Consider the following 20,974-nt stretch of genomic DNA (forward strand, 5'->3'; position numbering starts at 1 on the left):
AACAACGCGTCAATTTTTCTTCGTGTATACTTAATTTTGTAATAATGATTTAGTAGAAATATTTTTAAAAAATCAAACCTAAAAATGAACAAGGTCTCAAAAATCTTAGCAGATAAGAATTTTAATGTGCATGTGAGTGGTGACAACACAAGACAGGGAGACACAATGCTGGATGGTTCATAAAGCAGCAATATATTTAGAAACGGATCCAATGCTTTTGTAAATGTGATTATGTACTATAAATAACAAATATGCATCAGACAAATCAAATAGTAACGCATTTTCAGTCTTTTCATCATTCAAATATTACGCTCCTTGGCATTTATTTATAATATTTTTCACTAACTATATTATTAGTACATATCGCAAATCATAAAATATTTACATATTACATAGAAAAAAAGGAGATAAATATTCAATGGACAACAGCTAGAGATGCCTCTGATTTTCTCTGCACCAAATATCGACAAAACTCAAAAGCCAGAGAAAAACATTAGCAAAACACCACACTACTTCCCATTCTCCAAGAATCAACCCCACAACTTCGTAAATTACCAAAACGTCCTTAAGGACTCAACACCGTCCATTTTCAGATCTTTGATCGGACGGCTATCACGAACCCGAGAGATAAACCTCGCACTGTATCAAACTGTTCCCGACCCTAAACCCCGGAACCACCGTGAACGCGACACGTGGCTGCTCTGTTTCCTCCAACGCTTCCTCCGCAACGCTTTTCATGTACACTTCGGAGAATCTACAACCTCTGTGCACTCTAAAGATCTCAGCTTCATGCTCAAAAGAGAGAGCCAAGCAATGCAGAAGCCAAACCCGTTTCGCCATTTCAAGAAACCCAGAGCACAAGCTTGTCTCCGGGAACACACCAGCAGAGACCTGGTTTCTCAATTGCGTGTGTCCGAAGAAAGCTTCCTCCATCTTCGGATGTATAAGCCGCAAGAACTTGGCTCTGCAGAACCTAGCGAATCTTGATTTTGGCCGTGCGTTTAAGTAATCTCTAGCTTTCATCGACCTGAGCTCTGTAAACCTCTCAAAGAACGCTCCCCTCTCTGTTTTGCTCTGTTTCTTGAAGCTTCTTGAATCGGTTGAGAAGTGTGGTAGATGGAAAGCTTCGAACATTACGTTGGAGACAAAGTGTTCGAACGCGAAACACTTGTGGTCTTGCTTGTAATAAAACACGCCGGGCTGGATCGAGTTAGCAGCCATTGAAAGATCCCATCCCGCGAGTTTCATCTGTTGGACCATTAGCTTGACGAACCCTCTGATGGATTTGACTGTGTGGTTCAGATAAGCGACGAAGTGGGTCTGATTCAGCGCAGAGAGGTGAAGATTGTCTAAAGGGTTGCAGAGCTGTCCGCTTTGGTCAAGTCTCTTCTCTGTTAACTTGTTCTGTTTTGTCGTTTCTTCGAGCTTCTCTCTTAGAAACAGAATCTCTGAGTCTTTGAGCTTACACTGAGACTCAAGCTTCCTCCCCATTATCTCATACGTTTTCAGTAAACTCCTCAGCTCTTGAATCTCTGCGAGAACCAGAGTTCTTTCGGGGTTTGGATCCATCTGTTTCGTCGAGAAACATTGTTTCAGCTCAGACAAAGTCTTCAGCTCGGAGACCACCAAGTTGTCTGCTTTCTGAATCCCTATTGCGTCGTACGGAGACTGAGAGTGCTGTAGCTGCGCATAACCCGCTTTTATTGTAGAAACAGTAGCAAACAGCTTCGCAAGAAGAGCTTCTAAGGATAGACGTCTCTCATACTCTTCCTCAAGCTTGTAGAAAGACTCAGAGATATTGGCATTCTTGGAATCCAACTTTAACTTCTTCACATCTTCCTCTGGAGCAACACCGGTTAACTTATGAATGTTGAGAACTTTAGCAAACGTGCGTCTGAATTTACCCTTGGGAGCAACAGCCCTTGGTTTCACTGTCTCCATCTGCAGATCCAATCACAAAGAAGCTTGAAAGTATCAAGAACACAGTAACAAATAGGACAAAGAAATAACACCAGAAAAGGAATTCAAAAGCAGAGAAGAGGAGAGGAGAGGACTTGTAATGATGAATATAAAGAAAAAGAGCTACAAGCTTTAATTCTAGGATCCAGGAGCGTTAATGGAGGGCCACAAGGTTTCTTTATGTAATATTCTCCAAATAGGACTCGCTTTATGCAAAGAATTATATGGAAAAAGCTCAACGTAAAAGAATGTTTCCCTGATAAAAAAATATATATCAACATAAGAGAGATCCATAAAATGGATACTGCTATAAAATATTCAACAAGAGTTGTGAAAACTTCATGGTTCATGCTTAAAATATTAATCAACAAAGAGTTGTGAAGACTTTAATGGTCAAATCTACTTTTATTTTTCTTCCTTAAATTTATTTATGTGGGGATATTTAGTCAAAATGTGCTGCTACAAAACAAAGAATAATTAAAGATTTGCAAAAGATTTCACCGATGCAGAATAATCCACCTCTCTCAAAAGAAACATTGAAAAAAAAAAACAGATCAAATATGCATTTACCATGTAACATAACCTTAATGTAAAACCAGTATATTATTATACCGTAGTGCCTCAAAAATCCCTTAGAAAAAACAGTACAAACCTTTTAAAAAATGGTAAAAAAAATGGTTTGATAATCATGTGAAACAACAAGACAACCTCAAAGCCTGACAAACCCACCAAACACATTCAGTACAAGACCCACAACCTATGTCTCATTCTAGACTCAAAACGCACTAGCAGCAGCGGTCTAAACGCTACGTCACTAACCAAACAAAACCTTAAGACACTCTCATCTACATACGCTTAAGCAGAAGTCTTGGGTCTAATAAACCTAAGAGAACTTCACAAAAAAAGTGGAATGTTATAATGAGACTGAATATTTCAACACAAACCAGAAAAACCCAGATTTAAAAAATTCAAAGTTTGAAAATTTCAGAAGCAAGTTTCTTACAAGTAAGCCAATAAAGTCAAAGGTTGTACCTTGCGAAAGTTGCAAGCTTCTCTCTTTGTTTAATGTTGGAGGTGTCTCACTTCATCATACAGTAAATCTGAAGAAAGAAACTTGAGAATCTGACAAACCAACCTCTGCTTTAAACCCTGCAGACTAAATCAATTCAAAACGACATTACAAATCTCAAACATAGAACCCAGTTGAGAAAAAAAAAGATAAAAGAAAAAAGATATTAAAAATCCAAACTTTTGTGTGTGTTTTTTCCTTTTTGCTGTAAAGGATGAAAGTCCTAAAACCCTTATTGTGATTAGCTAACAACAATGGGGATTAGGCCCACGAGACCAGCGACATGAACCTTCCATTGCATTAAATAAATAAAGACGAGAAAGAAAAAAACGCAATAATGGAATCGAATCATTCACCAGAAACCCACATGAAAGCTAACAACAACAGTAGAAATATAAACACTCACCAGGTTAGATCCTGCTTGAAAAAACTACAAGTAACAGAGAGAGAGAGGGATGTTAAATGAGAGCTAGAGCTGAAACGGGCAAGAGGGATAGGAGATGAAAGGATTTTAAGAAGAAGAATAATGTGAAATGACGGAAAAGGGCAACCACAGAGACCAAAGTTTAGCACAGCAAAGCGGCAGCGTTGGGTGGGTGTTTCAACGTGTTTCAATGTGTTTCAGGTTGTAGGGGTGGGGAAAATACCCAAACCAAACCGATCCAAACCAAACTGTGCTCTTTACGTAATCCAATTGGTTCATGTTTTACTCAACCTGAATGGTTTAGTTTGGTTTGGGTTCAAATTGAACCAAACCGAACCAAACCGATGATCCAATATATTTTTATCTATAAATATATATATATATATATATATATGTTAACATATTGTAAATTTTAGTTAAAGTTTCGTTTTTTATTTTTTCTTAATTTCCATATATTTTTTTAAAAAAATCCAAATATGATTCAAATAATCCTAATACCTAAAGATTGTACTGAAAACAAAACTTAAAAACTATAAGCATCTAAATCGTAGCCATCTCGTTTCGTTCTTCTTCTCCAATTTTCATTCTCTAAATTATGTAACAAAGTTATTATAGGATCAATAAAAACAAAAAGGTAGATGCAAATAGTCTTTTGGTTAATAGGTTTTGGAATGCTTACAAGTCTTTGTTATGCTAATTAGATTACAAATAGTATGCTCTTTGCTTATTATGTATTTCTTCATTCGACGTGGTTAAGAGTTTTGTCATCGAGGTTTAAATTGTTTTTTGTTTGATAGATTTTTAAAAAAAACCAAACTAAATCTAAACCAAACCAAACTAAACCGAACCAAACTAAACTCAAACCGAACCCAAACCAAAGCTACTTTGGTTTTAATTAGGTTGAGTTTTATAAAACTCAAATTAACCAAACCAAACCGAACTCAAACCGAACCTGAAACTAAACCGATATGCCCACCCTAGTATCTGCACCTCGTTTACGGTGAGATCTCGAGACGTGCGAAGGGTGTTTTTGGTAAATTGTAAACACTGTTGAATGTTATTTGTAGTCAATATGAACTCTGCTGGGCTCGTAAATTTGTAGTCAATATGAACTCTGCTGGGCTCATAATCAGGTTAATTATTTCAAAAATAATTGTTTAATGTTTGTTAAGAGTTATATTTACAAAGTAGAAAAACATATGAATAATAAGATTTATGAATTACGATTTCTTGAAGTTGTTAGATATAACTCCTTAGAGGAGATTCTTCATGTCGTGATAACCTCTACGTGGTATTAAGAATTAAGTAAGTCAGAAGCCGTAACATTCTTGAATGGCATATCTATTAGTTTTGTGGTATTTGCAGTACTTCTTGGAGGTGGTATTTGAAGATGGTCCTCAAATATTACATGATCGTAACATTCAAAAAATATAGTTTTTCAAATTGAGATTAAAATTAGGAAAAGTTTTATAAAAATATTCCAACTAAATTTCATTAATTTTTTTAATATCCAAACTTTTTCTCTACCCGGTTTAATACCCAACTAATTATTTTGTTCATTTTAATACACAAACTTTTAAAATTATCTCTTTTAACCTAAATATTGTTTATTTTAATTAAAAATACTAATAAGTTTCAAACAAACTAGATTTAAAATATTAAAAATCTCCAAAATCTAAAAAAAGTTTTTTGTAGTTTTGTTTTAAGGTTTAGGAAAGAAGACAAATAAATTAGGAATAAAATTTAAAAATTAAAAAAAAAAATTTGAAGAAAAATAAATAAATTTATTTTCTATTTCAGAAAACAAACTAAATTCAATATTTAAAAATTAAAACTTTTATTACAAAATTTAAGATTATACACAGTTTAGTTACTTTTATTTCTCAAATAGAAAATAAAATAAGAATTTTCTGAGATTTTATGTAAATTTTAGATATTTTGTAAATTTCTTTTGAAATTTATTAGTATTTTTAATTAAAATAAACAAAGTTCAGATATTAAAGTGGGCATAGTTTTAAAAGTTTGTATATTAAAATGAGCAAAATAATTAGGTTTGGTTTTAAATTAGGTAACAAAAAGATTGGTATTAAAAAACTTAATGAAATTTAGTTGGGCTATTTTATGGAATGATCCTCTTTTAATAATATCGATATTATTTTCAATCATCTTAATTAATTAAAGCGTGTAATAATTTATTCGTTTCAAATTAAACATCGTTGTAGCATTTTTTTTTGTTGCAAATAAATGTCGTTTTATGATTCTAATGCAATTTTTTCATTAATTTATCTATTTTGCCTCAAATTAAAATAAAATAAATAATAAATATTTTGTTGCAAACAAATTTGAGCATTTACCTAGTTTCTTAATTTGCGTACAAAATTTTAAAACAACAACTAATCTGAAATAGAGGAAGTGGTTATTACTAATCCCTTTTATATTATACGATGACATGATTCCAATCGCAAGTTTTTTACTTGGTTCCAAAATAGTTGATCATTCATCTACAATTTGCTACTTTCTAATACCCTATATCGGTTTTATAATGCTTTTGTTAATTAAATTATTTTAATGAACTTGTTATTATAACTTTTCCATTTTGTCATCATCATTCTATACGTGTTAGAATTTAAGGATTTTGTTTTAGAATTTTATGACTTTTTAAGCCAAATAACATATATTTATTAGATCTAACTCGACCATAACTTATACATATTCCAAAATTTATTATTCTATAACAGAGTTCAATTTTGATTTGAATATTAACATGTGATATGTGTTATTGTCGATGTTACGTTCTTCAAAACTTTTCAATTTTTATATTTATGCGACGTTGAAGTTATTTAAATGGGGTCAATCAAAGTCTCTGTTGCAACTATTACACTTGGAGATGCCCTTTTACAAAAAAAAAAAAAAAAAAAAAAAAAACTATTACACTTGGAGAATCAATTGAAGCTTATGTGTTTCGAGAATGCACACATAAAAAAACAAAAAACAAAAGTGAGTAAAAAAGATAATAGATTGAAAAGATAAAGTTGACAAAAAAATGATTGAAAAGACAAAGATTCAAAGACTAAAAATTTAAATTACATGTGTAGACGCAACCGAAATAACTCAACCGATAACTTAATCTCCTTTTCTCTTTTGTCAATACTTTCGATGTTCTCTTTCGGATAGTAGTATTTGTCGGCTGATAGTAGCGGGGCCGGATCTGAGAATTTAGGAGCTTGAAACGTTTCCTAAGAACTCTAAAAATTTTGGGGGTCGGAGTTAATTTTTGGAGGCTTAAACCTATGCAAAAAACCTCTAAAAATTTTGGGGGCCGAGGCCAATGTTTCATTCGGCTGTCTCCAGATCCGGCTCCGAAAAGTAGACTGAGTACTGCTCTGTTATTTAAGCCCAACGTAAATTAAAACGGTTTTACGTAAAACAAAACATCAACAAACATGACCCGGTACTCAGCAACCTTTTTTTTGACATCACTCGCAACTTTGAATTAAAGTTCCATGACTCTATAATCTATACATTTGCGGGCTTATAACACGATATAACTATGGTTGAACAATCAAATTAGTATTTAATAATTATTAGTATATACATTTCATTTCGTGCATGTGCACGGATAATCACCGGTCCAGTAATATTTTAAAAGTGCAATCGGTTTTGTATCGGTATCTCTTCATTACCATTAACATGAATGACGTATAAAGAGCTGAGAGAATATTTCATGTAAGTAACACTTTTTAAAAAAGCATATAATACTCTATTTTTAATTTATATTTTTGACAAACATATAATACTATTTTTTTTGATGAAATTTCAAATTTATTGATTATCCCAAAAGAATATACGTACAAAGTAAATGTTTATAGTGTAAATAATAAGGTAGAGACAAAACGTTAATCGAAATGAGTTTCAAACCATCTTTTCATCAAACCTTGCAGCTTTCCCTGCAGTGAGTAACCAGTGGAGGTGATACAATCCATTTTGTCCACCATCCTAGCAATGATCAACCAGCTTTGAGATGTTATTATGCTGAGCCAAATGTAGTATATCGTAACCTGCAGTGCAAGCCTCAAGAGAATAAACGTATGCCTATTGTTGGTGCCCATAAGAAAGCAAGTCATGGTGGTATCTCAGTCAGGATCTGGATCTGTTCCAACGAGGTTCCCAGCCAGGGGCAGACTTTATAATTTTGTTTTTAACACAATTTTAAGTATGTTAATCTAGAATATTTGGTTAAATTATTTCAGTGGTGCCAAGGGCTCCAATGTTTGACCATAATCTTTTTTTTTTTGCCAATCTTAACACATATATAATTACTCTTTGTTCTCATATTTATTTGTGTCATTTCTTGTTTCCTTAAACTTCATTAAATTAGTTATAGTTATTTGTTCAGTTTTGTTGCGTAGTTTAAATTTCGTTTTTCCCTCATTCTATTTCTGAAAAGATAAATATTTTATGTTCTATATGTATTAAAATATATTAAATCTGATAATAAAAGATTAACTATGGTAGTTAAGTAAATGTACTTATCATTTTAAGATTACAATCTGATTATTAACTCATATAAAAATGTATTGAAAACATAAAATATATCTTTTTAGAAAAACATTTGTAAAACAGTATTTTCATAAACAAAGAGGATATTTATTTAGTTGGAAACAATATTTATATAAACTATATATATAAATTTATTGTGCTCCATATATAATATTTTTCTAGATCCGTACATGTTCCCAGCAACACGGAGCCAAAGCTGAATGCAAAGAATGAGTGGTTTGTGTTATTGATTGTAGTGGCCGATTTAATTTATTGTGTTCATTATACAACGTGAAATATGATAGACGAAGGATTGAGAGGATATTGATGTGTTTTGCAATTTTTTGGTTCGTGTAATTAAATGTAGTGGTAGACAGACATAAATGGAGTCGGCATAGTATAGTGAGATATTAAAAATTAAAATATTTTAAGTTTCTAACATCAATTAGATAATCATAGCAAATAATAATTAATGCAAATATCTTCTTACTATTTGAGAAAAACTTTTTAAAATAAACTTTGGCTTTGTGTCATTCACAAGTTTGCCATTACTTATGTGTCAACACCACATTTCACTTCACATCCTTCTTTTAATAACATTTTTAGCTTAGAATAAATACATATTGTGCCATTGACACAAACATATAGTATAAGTTTCATTTATGCATCTTTATTGTAAACATAAGTATATTTCATGCTTGCAGGCTATTGGCACATACATTTTAGAATATACAACCTTAATACGTGCGATTTTTCAAAAACATAAGTATATTTCTTGTCTTTTATTTCATATTTTAGATTTGTCGACCATAAAACTATTAGTTATCTATAAATTTGAATCTGAATGTGCTAACAATGCATATAACATAATTTCGATCATGAATCTGAATGGGCTAGCAATTTGAATTATGAATACATTTGACCATGAAGATAACATAATCAAATAAATATAACTTTGTATATTTGATCATGTAAAAAAATATAAGAATTTGACCATATAGTTAACATAATCAAAAATATTATATGATTGTGGAAAATCGCACGTATAAAGTGATAAAATCACGTTCATCTAGCAACAACATCACAATCACGTTTAAATATAGAAAGTCACATAAAAAGTCAAAAATTAGGATCAAATATCACAATCACTGTTCATCACGTTTCTAAATATGGAAAGTCGCATGTTAAATCTTAATGGTTATAGAAGAGATGCCATATTTGATCCCAATTTCCGAATGATTATGGATGTTGACCAATCAACGACTTAATTATATTTACTTCATTTTAGGCATGAAAATATTTTTTTACGAATATATATTCCTACCTCGCTGTAAATATAAAATAATCAAGACACAAAATCTTAGTTTAACATATCTGAAGCCATATTATCTCTACTTTTTTTGAATTATGCGTATAATTAGGGTTTTTTTTGCATTGTTTGTAGGCGTTAGAATAATGAGTTTGAATTTCCTTAAAAACTTTTGCTTATAAATTTTGCTTTTCATATTTTATTATTGTATTGTCTATGTTTCTTTTAATCTTATGAAAGTAATAATTTGATTTTCTATTTTTATTTTTATTTTTATCTTAATACCATAACTAAATTTAAATAGTTATTTACTTCCACGGACTAAACTTCGATTACACCTAACCAATAACACAAGTTTGTAACGGTTCAATTAATTAACCTTATATAAACATAATCAATTTATTCCAATTTGTCATTGTATAACATGTAATATATGAGACCCGAACTTTTACCTTCTAAATATTTATAGACTAAAATTTACAAACTCTTTTATTCTATTCACTCCGGACAGAGCGCGGGTCATCACCTTGTTAACATAATAAGCCTTTAGTTCCTTTCTGGCAGACCTAGTTTTGATCTCTTCTCCTCTCCAACAACCATCATGGTCGTGGTCTATCCTGCAAACAATCAAACTGATCAAAAGCATATGCATCTTCGTACAGATTTTTCTCTTCTTTCTAGAGCTACTTTTGTTACTGAGTTAAAATGGCTATAGACTAATTCCTTGGCACGACGTCTCCTCCTGTCTGACCCATATATCTTGCTTGCTACCTGAAAAATACTTAAACAAACTGATTACAGAAAATAGTTACTCAAGTTTTCTTGTTCTTCCTTAAGAGTCCAGCCTTGAGCAAGATTCCAATCACTTTAGACCTAGAAATCACCCAAAACAGAAAGAAGATAGGTAGACCGAAGTTTTTTTGGTGTCAAACCGATTGACCTATCCTAGCCCGATTTCTCCTAAGCATTTTCTTTGTTCTTCTTTTTGGATCGTTTGATCTCTGTTCTCCTTTTTATGATCTTTATTTTCTTTCTATTTTCGTTCAAATGATGTCTTGGTTTCACTTACGAAATATAGACAGAGAAGAAAGTGTTTAAGATAGATAGATAGATGATTTTTTGAAACAAGAATAAGAATACAAACCCTAACCTTCAAGTGGCTCTGATACCATTTTGTGCCACCTTTGATAGGCTTCTTTCCCAGGAACACTTGAGTAGGGCGTGGGTGAAGGGATCAAGAGGATACTATCAATCTTGGATGGATTGTGAACTTCACCATAGAGCTATGAGATGCTCTCAAAACGATTTGCTACTCTTATGACATACGATCACACTGCTTAGTTACGCCATGGATGGTTCATGAGAAATCACTCTCTTTAATGTGAAGGTAATGTTCAAGGCTGAACATAGGTAACGTGTCTCCGAAGGAGAATTTTTGACTGGAAGTAGTTTATTGCTTGATTCAGGTCGCCGGTACACTTTAGTTTAAGCACCAAAAAACTGAAACCCTAATCCTACACCAACGTGATTAGTGAAAACAAAACCCTAATTCTATTTTAGTTGGTTTAGGAATACAAATCTAATCCTAAGTGGTTTACACGTTAATAAAATGAATTATATACAATTAAAACAATTTCGGCCAAGAGTTGAGCCATGGTTGTCGATCTTTTGTCTTCATGGGCTGATAAGCCCCTTGTTCGAGCAAGTCCTTATTAGGTCCACCCCATTGTCATTCTGATCCAACCACATCGTTCCCCAAGCGCATTTAGTCGATAAAGTGTTATTGTTGGTCCATTTCCAGCTCGGGACCTTCATCATCCATTTCAAACTTATTTCTTGCTCATTTCGATTCGCCCATCTCATTTCTTGATCATACCGGAGCGCCCTGGCCATTTCCTGATCATTTCTACATGTTCAGTCCATTTTCTGTCCAAACACGTTTGTCTATAACATTTCATGATCAATTATTGTTGCTCCACACTCTATGAAGGATTTTATCTTCTCTCGGTCTAAAATTTCATGGAACAAGCCTATTTGATTACCTTTCATCCCATTAGACCCTTCTTGAATTCATTTTAGTCCATTAAATTGTGCCTTAGACCAATGTCTAGCTGATTCTTTTATTCAAGTCCTTGAAGTTGAGGCTTATCTAAATCACACCAATAACTGAATGGACAATGACGTCCAATGCCAAATTGGATATTCCTTAACTGCTTTGCAGATTCCACAAATGTGAAAATAGGAATTATGAAATTACACAATGCCCTTGCACCTCTCTATGATAGAAACGCCTCCCCCCCCTCCACACACACGCACACACTAATTACACGTCATATGATCAGGGGCGAATCTACATGGAGTGTGGATGAGGCAGCTGCACACCATGAATTTGTAATTTTAGTGTAGTTTTATGCAGATTTTAATATTACTCCTGTTAAAAATTCAAAGCTATAAAGGTATAGATAGTGTTTCATAGTTTTGCCCCTGATCAATTCTAGATCAAGATCCGCCACTGGCTAAGATCCCAACTATGACTGCTTTTCTAGTCACTTCTGGTTGTGTCCTAATACCAAAGAAATGAACAATACAAAATATTTTTCCCAACAATCTCGCATTTTCCTATATCATACATCTTGTTTAAACGTTATTCAATAAAAAATGCTAACATTTGGTGACTAACGCAATTAATAAACAAGAATGCAAACCGTAGGATTTATAACGAACAAAAAAAGTAGTTTATTACTAATAAGACAATATATTATCTTCTATGTTATTTATGTCTCTATTTCTGCTCTATTCCGATCATCATTAATTCATTATATAGATAACCTTATTAACGTGAAAAAAGAACCCGACAACATATATACCCTCAATAGAGGAATTATATTTAACTTGTGTTTAAGTCATTATAACTCGACCACAATGCTATTATTAATATTGAAGAACTCTAAACCGAAGCAAGGAATTACATCAAAGACATAATATTCTCAACAGGATCCGTGACAGGCCAGATCCTAACGAGATCAGTGCCTCCTAACCTTGGTGACTGGATTACAAAACTTCTACGACTATTTATGTTTGGATTATAGTAATAACCCTCTGATCCTAAGTAATAATAAAAATAAGGGACTATAACGATTTCACCACCAGGATGTGTCACACCAAATCTGCACATAGAACTTGGTATTCCTTGAAGCACAGCCATGTGTGTAGTCTTCGACCACTCTTGCTTCTCCGCATTCTCCATAACCCACACATCCATATCCTCATTGCTGAGGTAGTTGTAACATATGCATCATAACTTCCCCAGGTAGTTTACAAGAGATGATTTTCCATACCTTCCATTTAATTTTTCCGGAACCTGAAATACATGACTAAACATTTCAGACACAACATTGAAGCTAATGATAACATTTCTCTGATTCTCCGCCGTTGCTGTGTAATAGATTGTCCCGCCGATGCAAACTGCAGTTCCGAATGGACTGTGACGTTCGATGCAGCATTTGATATTCCTCCACTCCTTTCCGAGATCTCCCAACGTGAAAACTTTACAAGACTGCTCCGGCTCACTTGTTGGCCTTGCTATGCACGCTACTTTGTACTGATTCCTCAACGGGTCGTACCCGAATAAGTAGAACCGCCTTGGGGGTATACCTGTATCGGGTAAGGGAACAGAACGCCTTGTGGTAGGGTTGTGCAACGTGAACTGACCACGAGTACATGACCAAAACCCGATCAAGCCGCGAACGTATTGAAACTCTCTCGCTGTTGCGGTCATGGCAAACATTTTCTCTACGATTTGGTTTCTTTCGCTTCTAATTTGACGAGAGTAAGTGTACGAGAAGACCACACCACCGTCTAACAAAGTATCCAATATGAAGTGTGGAGCATCAGGTGAGGGTTGACTCAAAGACCGAGTCACGACGGAGTTTTTGACTATGTAGTCGTCGATAATAGTTCTCCATTGCTTAGAGACGTATCGGGTCCTCGCCAGGTACTTTGCTGGAAGTCTGTGGAGGATCTCTACGGTTAGATCCAGAGGTATGTTGATACCCTCACCGGATCTTTTTCTTTTTCTGGCCATAAGATGTCAGAAGTTGCGAATTAGAGAGGCCTTGTTTGTGGTTGTTTGTTCTATTCATTATCTTCTAACACAAACCCTAACATATATATACGTACACCCTTTTGTTGTTGGTCAACTAGTGCATGAACCAAATCTAGCCAACAAATGGAGAAACAAACAAATGCATGAACGAAAGATATCATATCATTTCTTCCTTTTTTTTGGGTCAAATCATATCATTTCTTTCTATTTTGGAAAATTTAGAGTATCATTAAAAACTCAGAGCTTATCATAATTTTTTTTAATAAAACTAAAAATAAAATTGAGTCTATGAGATACAAACAACCAATAAAAAAATATTTAGTTGTGGCTCCAAAAGAAAAAAGAATTCCTTAGAACTCCCTCCGTTCTTTAATGATAGTTTTTTTTAGAAAAAAAGTATGTTTCAAAAAAATGTATTTTTTGTGTTTTGAAAAAATTGTAAACTTCAAGAAAATTAATTGACTTTATTGAATTACTATTGGTTAAAAGTTATTGAAAATTGAAAATTACAGAAAATGATACATTTATTATGGTAATTTAATGTGTTTTCTTAATATGCGTGAAAATACTAAAAAGTCTATCTTTTAGGAACGGAGGGAGTATGTGTTTATATTTTCTCTATTTTTCTTCCTCATTTCATTTTCCAATTATTTAATAAATAGAGACTCAGTTGGAAATCCACGTTGTGGATACTTTTACGTGTTTGATTTTTGCTCCTTTTTACACGCTAATATTAACTTATCTATTAACAAGATTAAATTATTATTTAGCAAAACTACCTATATTACTCGAGATATTTATTCCACGCAATAAATCTGCCTCCCTAAAGCACGACGTCGATCTTCTTCTTCTGTCTTTAGACTTTCGAGTTATGTTTTTTTCCTACCTTAGAGAAAAAAATTAGATTAAACATTTCCATATTTGTGGATAGAGAAAGATTTAGCCTAATTTTTGATAATAATAGCCAACAAAAGGAACTCAAACCCTAGAAAAAAGAGATTGCTGACTCTCAAGTTAGAACATAACTAGTGTTACTCCTGTGCTACGCACAGTTCAAAGTTATTGTGTTTTAAATTATTTTATTATAACGTTTAATCAAAAAAAATTATTATTTTAATCAAATATTGTAACATGAGGGTTGTTGCATTGAAACAAAGCGGTTAGAAACCGTAAAACAAACTTTCTGTGTTGTTTTTAAAATAAATGATGGTTATTTATCTATCTTATTCTACTCATTTGAAAATTGTCTCGGTTAACTTATGCCAAGAATAACGGGTGAAATTCTAATATCGGAGAGGTACTGGGTGTATAGATGGAAACATGAAGCCATTAAGGTACAATTATTTTTCTGAATTAATCAAGTTTTGTTACAGAAGCATGTGATCAGTAGATAAATTATAAACATAGTATATGATCTTTTGTTTTACAGAGGAAGTGGTATGAAATCTACAGCCTGTATCCATTAATTAAAACCTCTATTAACACTACATTTTATCCTCTAACAATTCAACTTATGTTTTTCTTCATCGATATCCCGAGTGACACATGTTTTGTGTTAAATGTAGTGGTAATTGTCCATAAGTTTTTGACTTTATAATGTGGTGTTAATACACCATTCCTGATGTGTAGCAATTTATATGGTTGGAATCAGATACTTGTATTTTTCATGTTTTCAAATACTCTATTTTTCTCTTACTTAAATGGAAATATAAAAAGTTAACATTTATATCAACACAGAAAAACATAGTTCAAAGAAAAAGTATAATAAGCATTTTGAAAGATAGGAAACAAAATATCACTAACCTAGTATATTTTCGTAGTTGATTAAACCTTGTCCACTCTAAAAAAATATGAAGTTTGATTTGCCTTTTTTCTAAAACATTGTGAAAATTATCATCCTCATGTGTAGTTTCCTATATTCATATTAAAAACTGAATGGATTCGAAAAGTTTTTATTGTTACCTTAATTTTGGATATAAATTGCTGCAACTTTTTCCCTGGTGCTTACTGAAAATGAATTGATGGTTTGTTTCTTCAGATTTTCTTCGTTGTTAGCAACTTCCCCTTCTGTCATATTTGATGTTGCTTCAAGTTTGTTGATGATTCATGAAATCTTTTTACTGGCAAACATAGTAGAAATCCCTTGTCATCTTCTTTCAAATATGTGTTCTCCATCTATAAGAAATAGGTAACATAATTTTTTAAAATATAATTGACAAAAACAGACATGAAACTTAACTTAGGAGACTTGGAGTTGCAAGAACACGTGGGATTGATTGCTCATATTTTTCCATCGCTATATAATAACAATGAAGCACTTACCGCATCATTTTTGATAACGTGAACTGGCTCCTGCTTTTGATAAATCAATTACAAATTACACAATCTTTGGTGATAGATAAAGCGTAGAGAAGAAAACAGTGAGTTTTTAAATTTTATAGAGAAGAAAATAGTTAGATAACAAAGAAGTTAACTAAAACGTGAGATGAAAATTTTGAGAAAAATCAGGAATTTAGGTAGTTGAAGATTTGGATTGCACAAAAATAGAAGAAGAAGAAAATACAATTTTAATTGTTTTTTTAAGCTTTGCCATGTGTCAAAATTTTAGTGGCCATGTGACTTGTGCTTTAGTATATAAGAGATAATTAAATAGTACTAAATATAAAATAATTAAATAGTACTAAATATAACTATTTTGGTCATTTAATCCCATACTTTGCAAATGAGAAACTCATTACTCTTCTGTTTTTTTTTTTTTTACATTTTTGGCATCAATTAGAACATAATAATTAAATAGTACTATATATAACTATGTTTTAACTAAGACAAACTAAAGTAAACGTAGACAAAAAAAAATTGAAGTCATAATCAAGTACTTACTGATGGTGAATGGCTTGCAGCCTTATCTAAACACATTTAACACTTGTTTTAAATGCTCAATATAATCTTCCATGCTTCGGCTATAGATGAGGATATCATCAACATATACTACCACAAAAACTCTATGTAAGTCTTTAGAAAATGGTTCATCAACCTCATGAAAATGTTAGACGCATTAGTCAACTCAAATGGCATTACTAATCTTTAATACAACCATAATTTAGTATTAAATGCAGTTTTTCATTCATCACATTCTTTCATTTTGATATGCTGGTAACACTCTTTAAGTCTTATCATAGAAATGATATGAATTCCCAAAATTGAACATTGGACATCATATATGTTTATGAATTAACTTATTTGAATGTTTGTGAATTCACTTACATTAAACAAACTTTTAATTCATCTTTTCTCAGTTCACGTTTATAACGAAACAAACATATTTTTTGACTGAAATAATGAAACAAATATTAATTTTGTATATATTTCATTTTTAATATAGTTTGGGAAGATATTATAGTAAAACTGGAATCTTTTTTTAAAACAGTAATATATTATTAACTAAAAAATAAAAACTGAAAATATAAATTTTTATCAATGGAATTATACATAATATTTTTAGTTCATTGAAAATTTTATTATAGTTGACCATTCAAAGAATTAACGTAATATTAACATGTATGAAACTGACTTCTCAAATAATATTATAAAGATGAAATGAAGATATTTTCAAAAAATATTTTCTTCATCGATCTTTGTTTTCATTCATTCTCTTTCTAGCACTTTTACTAGTCACACCTTCTAACATTCAATATCTATAAGGATATAAAATTCTTAAGAATATCTTTTTTTTTTTGCTCATTGGTCCTTGACATTTATGTTAAGAGAAAGAGTTTTTGGGACACTACTCCTCACTATGGCAGTATGAAAGGTAACTGAATACTTGTGTTCTTTGGCTTGGCTTGTTTGGGGTTTTGAATGGTGAATTTCATTTTATAGAAAAGAAATGAAGGAGTTGTAGAGAAGGTGTAGTAGTGATTAAAAAAGGGAGGAGAATTAAAAATAAATAAAAACAGAGTTAAGAAAAAAATGATTTTGAGGGCCCTACCGAGTTCGAACCGGTGACCTATTGATCTGCAGTCAATTGCTCTACCACTGAGCTAAGGACCCTTTTGTTATTTAGTGATGAATGGGTACAGTTTATAGGATAGCCATTGATTGAAGGAGTGGTTAGAAGCAATGGGATGATATTAGTATTACATGTTGGAAAGGAGTGAAAGAAAGATTATAGAATGATCTCACTATCTACTATGATGAGAGAGATCATAAGTTAAACTCTTTTTCGCTTGCCCCTGTGATTGGTTACATACTCCAAACTTGTACCTACTCTTACTCCCCCCAGGTGCTAAGCAAAACAAAAGGGAGAAGTGAAATGTAAATCTAGTTACATTGGGATCCTCTGCTTTTGTCTATTCAACAATTTGAAAAAGGTTCACCCTTTTCTCTCTCTGACTTGTACCTAAGATCTCAAATTGTCACTGAAATTCTAAAGACAGTTTTTTGGGTTTCATCTTGATCTGTTATATATACAATTGCTATATGTATGTCTTAATGCTCTGATGAGGTAGTTTGTTCAGTTATGGTCACACTCATGCTTCTAATCTTCTTCAAGCTAAAGATTAAAACTAAGCATTCCGATCAGTAACATAAGAGTTTCAGTTGTTGCAAACTAACATTAGAAGTAGGTGAGAATGCTCAGTTGATGATGTCTACTGGAAGCAATCTTCCTTATAAGGTTTAACTCATGAGAGAGGAGTACAGATAGTTCGGCTTAGGTTCTGAATCTCAGTCAGCAACCTTGAGACTGAGTCTTGGACCTCTTGAGGAACTTTAAGCTTTGGATGAGTCAAGTCCAATGGATATAGTGTGATGACTTTCATCACGACAGACAAATGTAAGTTCTGTGACTTGCCGTCCCACACACTCTGGTTTGGAAACTTGCACTTCTCTTTTAAAACACATTTCTCACACACCTATTATGCCAAAAAAAGACTTGTTAGATACGGCTGAAAAGAAAAGGAAAATGAAATCAAGACAGTGTAGAGTGTAAAGCTAAAGTTACATTGTTCTCATGGATGTCGAAAAATTTGCGCAATGTTTTAGCAGCGAATATCGCCCTTTTCTCCAAGCTTGGGCAGCCAAATAGCACAATGTTCTTCAGGTCACTACCTGACAACCACCTATAAGTTGAATCTGAGGTTATGAAAAGTCCTTAGCTGCTGAAACAACATCTAAGTGTAGATAAAATGCTGCAGGGTATGGCAATCAAGACCATACAAGAGAACTCCTAAAAACTCAAGACAGTCGACAAATAATTCCCTTTGAAGCATCTACAAAGTTTTAGCCACTTCTTCTTACATCAGAGCTTCTCTATCAATGCTAGAACTAGTCAATGATCTAACCACAAGAACTAAATTCATCACAAAAGATTCATCATTCTAACATAACTAACACCTTCACCAACTCCAGCTTTTATTTAAAGCAACAGAAAATCTCAGAAGTGAGGCACTTTACAGAAATGATTAATATACGAACGCCTTAGCCGCTTCTTACATCAGAGTTTATCTATCTATACTACAAATAGTCTATGATCCAGCCACAAGAACTGTATTCATCATAAAAAACTCGTCATTCCAATAGAACTAACACATTTACCAACTTCATTTCTCATAAAACATTAGCATATAATAAAATGCAACCTCTAAGAAGTGACACTTTATAGAAATGAATATGTGCACTGACAAGTTTTGACCTGAACATGCCAGAGTAAGCCATCAAAATAAGCAAAAACCTAACGAGCAAACACACAAGATATGATCAAATGTACAAGTCAAAGATTCTTACTTTGCTATCTCCTGGTAGTCTTTTCCGAATCTCTCAGCAGCAAACTTGACAAAAGTTCTAGCGTACTCTTCATCGAGACTCCCCAGCTCCAGCTTCTCACCACTGATGAAATTAGCCTTGTTCAAATACCCCTTTTTATGCAGAAGCTTCACAAAGGAAACCATCACCAAAGGAAGCTCCTTGTAAACTCTAACCACATCGTGTCCCTCCTCTTGCTTCTTCTCTTCGTTGACTTTAAACAACGTGTAAAGGTTGCGACTTTTCTCTGTTTGCAGCTCTGGGACTGTCCCGACAACCTTCTTCAGCTTCTTCTTTATCACTGGTTCTGTGTTCTTCAGTTCTATGAGTTTCTTCTCTAACTCCCAAAGCTTTCTCTTCAACTCGTTGCCCCCTTCTTCTTGGGTTTCGCTAGTTTCGGATTTGGGTCTCAATCCCACGGCCTCTTCGAATACAACAGAGAGTGGCTTCTTGTGAGGTTCCGATGAAGAAGCTATGTTTCTGCAAATGGTCGAAGGCTTGAGGAGAGTCTTTGAAAAGGACTGGTTTTGGAGAAATGATTTGAGCAGGATCGCCATGGAAATCAAAAAAGAGAGATGAGATTTGGCGGATTCAGTGATTAGTATTGTGAGATCTGATCAATAAGAAAGAAAGCCCGCCATTGAAGCACCTGGACCTTCCTCTAATTTTACTTTAGAGAGGGTCTTAGAAGGAGGAAGCGGTTCTCCTAAACCAGAATAACCAAACTGGGAGATTCCGGTTTACTTTGATTTGAACCGGAAAATTGGCTTAATTGGCGAGTCGAACCAAGATTTGGGAATTAGGTTTCAGATCGTCGGTGTTGCAATAGTGAACACCGTCAATTTAAAAATGCAGAAATTAGGGCTTTGAACTTTTACAGCACTGAGCTCGACATTCGATTAACTTCTGCTAAAATTAGGGTTTCAATATTTTAGAACTGAGTCGTTTCAAATTCGAATTACGATTAATTTGCGGCGCTATTTCGAACGGGTACGAGTCGACAAAACGAAAACCTTCAAGAGATGATGAAGAAGGGATCGATTTGAAAGAAAAAAAAAAGAGAAAAAAAATTTGGACCATTTCTCGATTTATGCGTGTCATCCTTGTGCAGGGGCCATGCTAATCTTCTCTGTATCGTTCCAATTTTATCGGATGTCCCCGAAGGGACAACCACCTTCGTGACTCCGATGATATATAAACAGAGCTTATGCTTCTCCGATAAACGATGTGGGACGCAAGCAAAGAAGATGACTAAATGTTGGGCCTGTATTGTACACTAAAAGGTCCATTGAATAACTAAACCACGCTCCCGGTTAGATATTACAAGACCAATCAGGTATCCGGTTCAATTGATTTATAACAATTTCAATTTTAGAGCAATCAAAACTTCTTTTTCTTCTTTGGCAAAGGATTTAGCAATCAAAACTTTTTACCACTTAAATGAAGTTTGTAGCATGCAACCGTGTATCCTGCGGTCATATCACATGCATCAAACAGCTTTCCTTTTTTGTTTTCTTCACAATTCACATGTATCAAACTGTTTTCTTCTGATCATGCATTTATAATTCAAAAGATCGAAATAATATTGATAATACTAGTATACTACTAGCTGTTTGATATTCTTTTTCTGGCCAGTTATAATCATGCAATATTCTTTAATATATTAGACAATTATAATTCAGAACCTCTGAATCGTAAGATAAAATAATATTGATGATAATACGAACTTGATATTCCTTTTTCTGGCCAGTAGTAATTATGTTATAT

General features: G+C 33.2%; 2 protein-coding genes, 1 non-coding gene and 1 pseudogene across 4 annotated transcripts; all 4 read right to left on the bottom strand.

Moving 5' to 3' along the window:
- Positions 1-295: 295 nt before the first annotated feature.
- On the bottom strand, positions 296-3,629 carry LOC106336441. Of its 2 annotated transcripts, none has more exons than XM_013775275.1 (3): positions 3,435-3,629; positions 2,992-3,108; positions 296-1,941 (listed from the first exon to the last, which is right to left on the bottom strand). In XM_013775275.1, exon 3 carries the CDS (start codon positions 1,939-1,941, stop codon positions 613-615), a length of 1,329 nt encoding a protein of 442 aa, XP_013630729.1. In that variant the 5' UTR covers positions 2,992-3,108; positions 3,435-3,629; the 3' UTR covers positions 296-612. The 2 variants fall into 2 exon arrangements, with proteins under 2 accessions (XP_013630729.1, XP_013630728.1); XM_013775274.1 differs by having other exon boundaries at positions 2,992-3,115.
- Positions 3,630-12,265: 8,636 nt separating this feature from the next.
- Positions 12,266-13,384, bottom strand: LOC106334404 (annotated as a pseudogene).
- A 3,999-nt stretch (positions 13,385-17,383) lies between these two features.
- On the bottom strand, positions 17,384-17,455 carry TRNAC-GCA. Its single transcript has one exon. It is a non-coding gene; the product is annotated as a tRNA-Cys (tRNA).
- Positions 17,456-17,929: 474 nt separating this feature from the next.
- On the bottom strand, positions 17,930-19,857 carry LOC106331845. Its single transcript, XM_013770265.1, has 3 exons — positions 19,190-19,857; positions 18,408-18,525; positions 17,930-18,318 (listed from the first exon to the last, which is right to left on the bottom strand). Exons 1-3 carry the CDS (start codon positions 19,762-19,764, stop codon positions 18,088-18,090), a joined length of 924 nt encoding a protein of 307 aa, XP_013625719.1. The 5' UTR covers positions 19,765-19,857; the 3' UTR covers positions 17,930-18,087.
- Between the last annotated feature and the right edge of the window lie 1,117 nt (positions 19,858-20,974).

This window comes from Brassica oleracea, chromosome C3 (genome assembly GCF_000695525.1).
Source record: "Brassica oleracea var. oleracea cultivar TO1000 chromosome C3, BOL, whole genome shotgun sequence".
NCBI classification, from domain to species: domain Eukaryota; kingdom Viridiplantae; phylum Streptophyta; class Magnoliopsida; order Brassicales; family Brassicaceae; genus Brassica; species Brassica oleracea.

Excerpts from the sequence above, each read along its gene's own strand:
- LOC106331845 (XM_013770265.1), bottom strand. The coding sequence starts at position 19,764 with ATGGCGATCCTGCTCAAATCATTTCTCCAAAACCAGTCCTTTTCAAAG. Across the intron at positions 18,526-19,189 it reads GACTACCAGGAGATAGCAAA|GTGGTTGTCAGGTAGTGACC; the intron begins GTAAGAATCTTT and ends TTCAACTTATAG. Across the intron at positions 18,319-18,407 it reads TCGACATCCATGAGAACAAT|GTGTGTGAGAAATGTGTTTT; the intron begins GTAACTTTAGCT and ends TTGGCATAATAG.
- LOC106336441 (XM_013775275.1), bottom strand. The coding sequence starts at position 1,941 with ATGGAGACAGTGAAACCAAGGGCTGTTGCTCCCAAGGGTAAATTCAGA.